Source organism: Symphalangus syndactylus, chromosome 4 (genome assembly GCF_028878055.3).
Source record: "Symphalangus syndactylus isolate Jambi chromosome 4, NHGRI_mSymSyn1-v2.1_pri, whole genome shotgun sequence".
NCBI lineage: Eukaryota > Metazoa > Chordata > Mammalia > Primates > Hylobatidae > Symphalangus > Symphalangus syndactylus.
Window position 1 is genome coordinate 142,242,430 of NC_072426.2, and position 8,547 is coordinate 142,250,976.

General features: G+C 35.6%; 1 protein-coding gene across 3 annotated transcripts in view; it reads left to right on the forward strand.

The window, feature by feature from the left end:
• The window catches only part of PALLD (palladin, cytoskeletal associated protein), a 422,857-nt gene extending 416,205 nt beyond the window's left edge, over positions 1–6,652 (forward strand). For all 3 annotated transcript variants that reach the window (XM_055276361.1, XM_055276362.1, XM_063638370.1), the window contains 3 exons: positions 2,469–2,634; positions 3,187–3,320; positions 4,465–6,652. In XM_055276361.1, coding sequence (XP_055132336.1) covers positions 2,469–2,634; positions 3,187–3,320; positions 4,465–4,637 — 473 coding nt within the window. In that variant the 3' untranslated portion in view covers positions 4,638–6,652. The remainder of the gene's footprint in view (positions 1–2,468; positions 2,635–3,186; positions 3,321–4,464) is intronic.
• The last annotated feature ends 1,895 nt before the right edge of the window (positions 6,653–8,547 follow it).

Below are 8,547 nucleotides of genomic sequence, written 5' to 3' on the forward strand. Positions count from 1 at the left end.
CAAATGTAAACTAATTCTACATTACTAACCAATATGGAAAATAAATCAAAGAATTGAAAAAATAGATTGCATCATCAAAATAGCCAATGAGGACATGGTTATAAGGCCTAGCAAAACAGAAACAGAAATCTTTCATTTCTCCCACTAACCTGGCAAAGAGAGAAAAAGATTTTATTAGCTCTTTTGGGTCATTCGACCTACTGCGTGTACAGTGGCCCCCAGTGTTACATAGAGAAATAGTAACAGCAGTATGGACTCCAAGAACCAAAGAATTTGCTTATATATAAAGTTTTATATATCTATATATATACACACACACACACACACACACACACCTGGTTTTTAAAGCAACATTGTCATCTACCCTCAAAGTCATAGTCATTGTCAAACTACACTCAGATTTGCTTTTTCACTGATTATTGTGTAGGTAAATTCTGTAAAAGTGCTGTTACGTGAAGTCTTACGCTTTGAGAAGCCTAAAAGGAAAACACATTTATGGAAAGGTTTTTATACCATCCTTAAGAGTTGGGTGTAAGTAAAGATTCTGATTACCTGATCTCTTTTAAGAAAGAACATAACAAAACATTTATTTCTTCTACCTCTTTATGCAAGTGCTTCATGTACGTTATGTATCAGTTGGCCCTCACATCAGCCTTATGAGATAATCGAAGCAAATCTTCTCTGACTTTTCCAGGGTCCCACTTAGTAAACTGATGATTGGATTTAACACAATCTGTTGACTCCTAGTGCTCTTCTAAATATACTAAGTCACTGAGCTCTTTCAAGAAATAGAGTAGCAATGAGAATAAAACCCAGGACGTCTTGACAAAACTCTTGGATTATGATTCTGATAATGGCACCAGATGTTTTCACATTAAAATGTGGTAAATATGTGGACTGTGGTGCTACAGGTTAGCCATGCTTTCAAGTTTTGTACAAAGTACTCTATATTCTTACATGCCACAATTGATTTCATTCCTCTAACCTCAAACTAAAACCATTTTTCTGCTGTTAAATGTGCCTTTTGATCATATAGATATCTCAGTATGCATCAGTTAGCACTCCTGTCAGAAGATGGTGATGTACAGTAATTGGAAGCAAAGTCTTTGGGGTCAGATCTGCTCCAGTCCCAGCTCTTGTCTATTTTTAGTTGTGTGACATTTGGCAAATAGCTATCTCTGCGACTTAGTTTCTCCATATATAAAATGGGAATATAATGCCTCACAGTGTTTTCCTAAGGATTAAATCATAAAAATGTGTATGAAGCTCTGCATAACTAGTACCCTGCATAGCAATGCTCCAAAGTGGTAGATGTTATTCTTACGGATGAGTTGCTACAACATTAAGACTTGTTTTATACATTTTATGTTCTTTGCAAAACTGGAGCCCCAGAAAGAATACAAAGTGAGCTTCTGTTCCCACTTCTCCCAGAGTAGCCTAGGATGGGCAACCATGTAAAATTCAATAAAAATCCAACCTTCTAACTAACTCATGGTGTTGGAGAGTATTAAGCATTTGAAAAATTCAGGCAGACTTTTCATCCTGTTTGAGCTCTTTCCTAGCTGCTTTACTATGATATATCTGTCACTCCAGATGAGGGAGTAGTGGTGGAAAAGGAATGTGTTCTCAGATTCATTGTTGGTAGTTCAAAAGAAAATAAGTAAACCTTATTCATTCTCTGAAGTAGTTTCCACCACTACTACAACTGATCCAAAAAAAAAAAAATTCCCATTGGATGGTAATATTCAGAGTGTTATTAACAATCAGTCCTGAATTTTTCAGAATAAGTACTGAAGTTATCTTTTTTTTTTTAGTGGGTTCCTTCCTTTAAGGTTATAATAAAGCTTTTTTATAGCCTCCTTCAAGAATACAAAGTGGAATTTGTAATTTATAGGATATACATTCCTAGTTTACAGGTAACTATTTAAAGCTGCCAAATTTAGATAAAGATGCCTCCCCTTTAAATTGCCCCCTTTAAATTCTATGGCATGTCTCACTTAAGAGTTACAAATATTCGGGAATATTCATGGCAAACATGGCAAATGGCAGTGAGGGAATCTAAGTGGTCAAATTCCTAGAAATACTTGTCCTCAGCACCACTAGGTGGCAGTAGTTGGTTGAGGCTGTGAATGATCAGTAACATAATTAGTAGTGAAGCCATCACAGATGCTAGCAATGACTTAGGAGTCTCCCACAGCCTGTCAGACAGGCATTCTGTGAAGCAGATGGCCAGTGGACAGTATGAGCCTATCACACTTGAATTAATTGAGGAAATAAATGAGCGGAATGAAGTATACAGACCTTTGCTTGGTAAAAGAATAATTTGGAGAGGGAACTAGCATCTTACCACCTGGAGTAAAAAATGGTATCAAAAGATGTATTCAAGCAATATTCCAAAAGCCTTCTGAATTCTTTCTAGTGCTCCTTTTGTATATCATTGATAGAGAATTCATCTCATGTTTTCTTAGCTAAAGAAGCACACAAACCCCCTGTTTTTATTGAGAAGCTCCAAAACACAGGAGTTGCTGATGGGTACCCAGTGCGGCTGGAATGTCGTGTATTGGGAGTGCCACCACCTCAGATATTTTGGAAGAAAGAAAATGAATCACTCACTCACAGCACTGACCGAGTGAGGTAAGACTGCACAATGAGAACCTGATCCATAACTGTTCAGTCCTAATGATGTATCAAAAGATACATTTTATATAGCATGGAAATCTATGTGTAAAAGCCACATAGATGTTTTGATTTTTGATGAAATCAATCAAAGACAAAAACCATGCTTTACCCAATGTAGGATTAAGCTTTTAGAAGGAAGCTATGGGTATTTGATCTAATGGTGATTTCTTAGAAGTGTTTATCATTCTATCTAAAAGAAAAGATGAATTCATTTGTTTTAGTGATAAAAGACTATTCAGTGGTTTTTGTAAAGGCAGATCCTCAACTAGGAATTAAGTACACAGATGTATTCACTAAGAATTAAGTACACAGATGTATTCAACTCTTGACGTCTGTTCTTTCTCCCATTAACTTTAATGGGGCTAGTAATCTCTACAGAATAAGTATGACCATATTATCAGCTACTTGCACAATTCTGTTTCTAATGATCTAATTAAAAATGATGCTTCATGTCCAAAGCCACTTTTAAAAAATTTAGAACCCTAATGACTTTATCCTTTTCTCCAGCATGCACCAGGACAACCATGGCTACATTTGCCTGCTCATTCAGGGAGCCACAAAAGAAGATGCTGGGTGGTATACTGTGTCAGCCAAGAATGAAGCAGGGATTGTGTCCTGTACTGCCAGGCTGGACGTTTACAGTGAGTGCCACTTCATCTCATTTCACTGTATTTACTCATTAAATTATGAAAAATTAGACATCTGGACAGCAAATCACATTACTCTTTATAATCTTATAAACAACTATTGTGTTTTATTTGTCAAAAAAATTCATATTGCTTTCTCTCTTTCTATTTATAGTTTCTCGACATTAATAGTGAACCACACCAGGAGAACAAATACCCAAGTATCATTCAGGAACTTTGAATTATTAGCAAAATATGCATGTTGATTTCTCTTACATTGGCTAGTTAGTTGTGGCTTCCTTACTCAAGCATCCTTAGGAGTTAACAGTAGGCAAAGGCATAACCATGTTTTTCACATGTTCTTGTTACTGTGTTCTGCAAATGACTGCCTTTTAACATTTCTTCCTATATTCTATCGCAGTGTCCTAATGCACTCTAAACGTGTGTTCCATTGATCCTGGAATGCGTACTTTTGTGGCTTAGTGCTTTTCTCATTAATGTATCTTAAGCAGCCAGCAGACTTGTGTTTGTATATTTGTGTACATGCATCCCAAATTTAAAGAAAATTATTCCTATTGAATTTACAGTCTAGTACGATCAGCATTATGTGATCCATTGACATAAAAAAAAACACTAGAAAAAAATTAAGAATTTATTTCAGATTTTGCCTCTTCTTGAAATAACTATGTGAGGGTCATCAAGAAATGTGTGGCCTCAACCTTCCCTACTGTACGATTCGTTTCAGTTGATTAGTGTTAAAGCATCCACATCCAGCAGAATTCCTAAGTGCTATAATTATTTTAGAGAAAATATTTTTTAAACGGAGAGGGGGGATGAGAATTAGGAAGCTTATCAGCTATTCCAAAGGATTCCCTGTGCTGCAGTGTTTACTTAAAAAAAAAAAAAAAAGATAAACTACACTTGACCTTTGTAATCTAGCTGCTTTATTCCCACTACCCTGTATAAACAGTAAATCTGCAACATGTGAGTAAAATGCAAAAATGTTCCTAAACTTTCCATGTTTCTACCATGGATGTGTTCAGTTTTCACCGAGTATGTGCCTTGCATCTATCTAGACATTCTGTATTTATTTGAAATATCTAAAGGCTTTCCAAGTATATCTTGATTAAAAATCTTAATTTACTCTTTTTCTTTGTAGCCCAGTGGCATCAGCAGTCACAGAGCACCAAGCCAAAAAAAGTACGGCCCTCAGCCAGTCGCTATGCAGCACTTTCAGACCAGGGACTAGACATCAAAGCAGCGTTCCAACCTGAGGCCAACCCATCTCACCTGACACTGAATACTGCCTTGGTAGAAAGTGAGGACCTGTAATCCAGCATTGTTGTTAAAGCTGAAACACTGAAACAGCCATTGCCTTGACCAACATATTCCTTTGTCACATTATGTAAAAGGCAGAAACATACCTTTGACTATAAGAAATAAAAAAAAACCACCAAAATAATATTTTTCTTACTTGATATACCAAACTTAGTTTAAGTAGATAATGCTAATACAAATATACACATTGCACAGAAAATTCACATTTACTGTCCAATTTAAAACTTTGGAATTGCTGTGATTAAAGTGATCTAAAATGCCAAAATACTAAAGGAAATCAATTGTTCATAGGTAACTACAATTTGTATTATCTACAAGTGCCTTTAAACACAAAATACAGGTGCTGTGTAGCCTGATAGTGTAAAATGTTTAATGAGGGAGTTGTACCACAAACAGTACTACAATGATTCTGAAGCACAGTGTATTCAGACAGATACAGTGAACCAAGTGCAATATGTAAGGATGAAAAAAAGAAGAAATGACAAAGAAATCCAAGTAAATGCCTTGTCTTTGCAAATGTTTTTATATTAAATCATAAGGAAGGAACTACTTGCCTTAAATGTTATTAATATCAAAAGAGTTTTCTAACAAGGTTAATACCTTAGTTCTTAACATTTTTTTCTTTATGTGTAGTGTTTTCATGCTACCTTGGTAGGAAACTTATTTACAAACCATATTAAAAGGCTAATTTAAATATAAATAATATAAAGTGCTCTGAATAAAGCAGAAATATATTACAGTTCATTCCACAAAAAAGCATCCAAACCACCCAAATGACCAAGGCATATATAGTATTTGGAGGAATCAGGGGTTTGGAAGGAGTAGGGAGGAGAATGAAGGAAAATGCAACCAGCATAATTATATTGTGTTCATTTAGATAAAAGTAGAAGGCGCAGGAGAGGTAGCAAAGGCCAGGCTTTTCTTTGGTTTTCTTCAAACATAGGTGAAAAAAACACTGCCATTCACAAGTCAAGGAACCTAGGGCCAGCTGGAAGTGTGGAGCACACATGCTGTGGAGATTGCAGTGTGTCTGAAGTTTGTGTAGTAGTGGAAGATTTTAGGTATGTAGAGCAAGTTGAAAATGGATTGAGACTGCATGGTGGCATAAATGAGAAATTGCCTGTAGGATCTAGTCTACTTGAAGGAAGTGGAGACATAAGGAGAGACAAAAACAGGTTTGTGCCATAAAGTATTTTTTCAAAGGCACCAAGATGTGGTAAATGAAAATTATTAGTTCACTTCCCTGCTGCCATGAAACTTTGCCTTAAGAAGGTGCTGGATTCCAAGGTTTGTAAAGGCATCTCGGTAAAGACTGCTTTTTGAATGCATATGATTTTGCATCAGCTAGACTGAGTTGATTCTGACCAGACTTGATGGTTTTAAGTCGGAACCGATAAATTTTAAAAAGGAGAAAAATAATTTGACCTAGTAGTATAAAACATGAGGCTTTAATGGTACTTTGCTATGAAAAGAAAACACTGTATTCCTTATGCAAAACACATGTATCTTTCATTATTTATAATAAGTGGCCTCTCTTAGCTCAGTTACTCAATTCATACGTAGTATTTTTTAAAATAATTTTGTATCTGTGTACCACCCCATATATTTCATATTACTGTTTCACATGTACAGCTTTCTACTTCTTTGTAAGAACACCAACCAACCAAGGTTTAAGTGATTAATAGGCTTGAGCACCGGGTGGCAGATGTTCTATGCAGTGCGGTTCAAGTTTCTTTGACCACACTTATATGCATTGCTAATATGGAATTTAAGATACCATACACAGTCTCTCATGAACCTATCTCTATTGTAGAATTATGACTTATGTCTTACTTGCCAAATTTTTCTGAATGTGACCTTTTTTTTGCTGATTTGCTGGGTTTGGGATTAACTAGCATTATTTTGCCACCTTTATATTGTATTTATAAAAAAAAAGTACTATCATTACTACTTTGGATTGTTGTGCTGGTGTAATGTGGATTTAACATCAATAAATATTTGACAAATAATAGTTGCAGTTTTGTGAAGCAAAATATTCAGTTTTAGTTTTCTATTGCTGCCATAACAATTAGCATAAACTTTGAGTGGTGTTTGAAGCCTCAGCATCACTCATTTATTACTCACAGTTCTGTAAATCAAGTTCGGGCAGGATGTAGCTGGGTTCTCTGTTCAGGATCTTATAAAGCTAAAATCATTGTATATCAGCTGGACTGTATTCTCATCTGGAGCTCAAGATCCTCTTCAAAATTCAAATGGTTGTGATAGCTCTGTGCAATTGTAGAAGAGACGTCTCATTTAGTCCCTCAGCCAGGAGCTGTTCTCAGCTCCTAAAGGCCATCTATATTCCTTGCCATGTAGCCCGCTCCATCTTCAGGGTTAGCGGTGAGAATCTCCTTCACCTCAGATCCCTCTCACACTTTCTCTTTGTCAAAGGCCCAGTCCCTTTTAAATTACGTCAGGCCCATCCAGATAATCTCCCTTTCTTAAAGTCACCTAACTTTGGGAACCTTAATTACATCTGCAAATCCCTTCAAAGCAGCAGCTAAATTGCTATTTGATTGGATAACTGAGAAGGTGTGTATACACCAGAGGATGGGGATATTGGGGGCCATCTTAGAATTCTGCCTACCACAGCAGTGTACTGTAGGTATGCATGTAAATACATACCAGTGCCATGACGTACAAGGATACATAAAATACAGCAAGATGATACAAATTAAAAGCGAGGGGGAAAAGGAAGAAAATAAGTATAAATGGAACAAGGAATTAGATTACACACACACCCCCATATTCATATACACATATAGCATTAATATCTACATAGTTACAACAGACGGATAACATATTTTGGCCTAGGCTTTCCTACTACGGGAAAGAGAAAGCTGGTCATTTATGTAATTCACAGCCTCCATAAGGTAAAAATATTTTATCTTTTACATAAGCAATATAATGGAGCTTTGAGGATACATTTGAATTAAACCAGAATTGTGTATTTCACGTTGTCTTCTATACCCCATGACTTGCTATGTAGTTTACGAGATTCATTATATATTTTAATGCTGAATTTGTCCTTGATTTTCCCTTTTATGAACATGCATAACATGACAATCCCCTTGGCTTGCTCAGTAGCTAGAACCTCCTGTATCATCATGTAAATTTAGTTTGACCTCTTTAAATTATAGAAATACAACTTCTATATTATGGTGGTGAGGAACTTGAGTGTTGGAGTTGGCCAACCAGGATTTGAATCCTAGCTCTTTTGATCATGTGTGACCCATGAGCAAGTTACTTTACCTCCCCAAGCCTCAGTTTCCTTATTTGGAAAATGGAGATTAAAATAGCATCCCTCTCTTTGTGCTGCTGTGAAGATTATATGGGATGATAATTTTGACATGGTACCTGGCACATAGTAAGAGCTCAATAAATTTCAGTTATTATTTTAGTGTAGTTGGAAACTAAAGTAAAATTTCAATTACAAAACGTGTACACACATAGCAAAATTCCACAGATGGTTAAAATTTGTGAACTTGGATGGAAAAAACATTACCCCCTAGCTGAAATTTAGAATTTCTTTCAATTATGAATGTAGGCAACAAAACACAATAGTATAAAATACCTGGGACTGTCCTAGTAAAATTATATTACAAATATTGAAATATCTTAAAATCCATCTAAATTCAGCATTACTTCAAAATTATGGCAGTTGTTAGAGTTACCAATAGATGTTGTAATTTATACGCATTTGTATTATAAATTTGTTTTTAATACTTTGATAATTACTTAAAAATAATTTGTTTTATGTATTTTATGCCTCCATGAACATTATTTTGAGAAGGATCCAGAAGATTTAATAGAGGGTTAAAAAGGCATATGGCACCAAAAAAATTAAGAACCAGGCCCTACA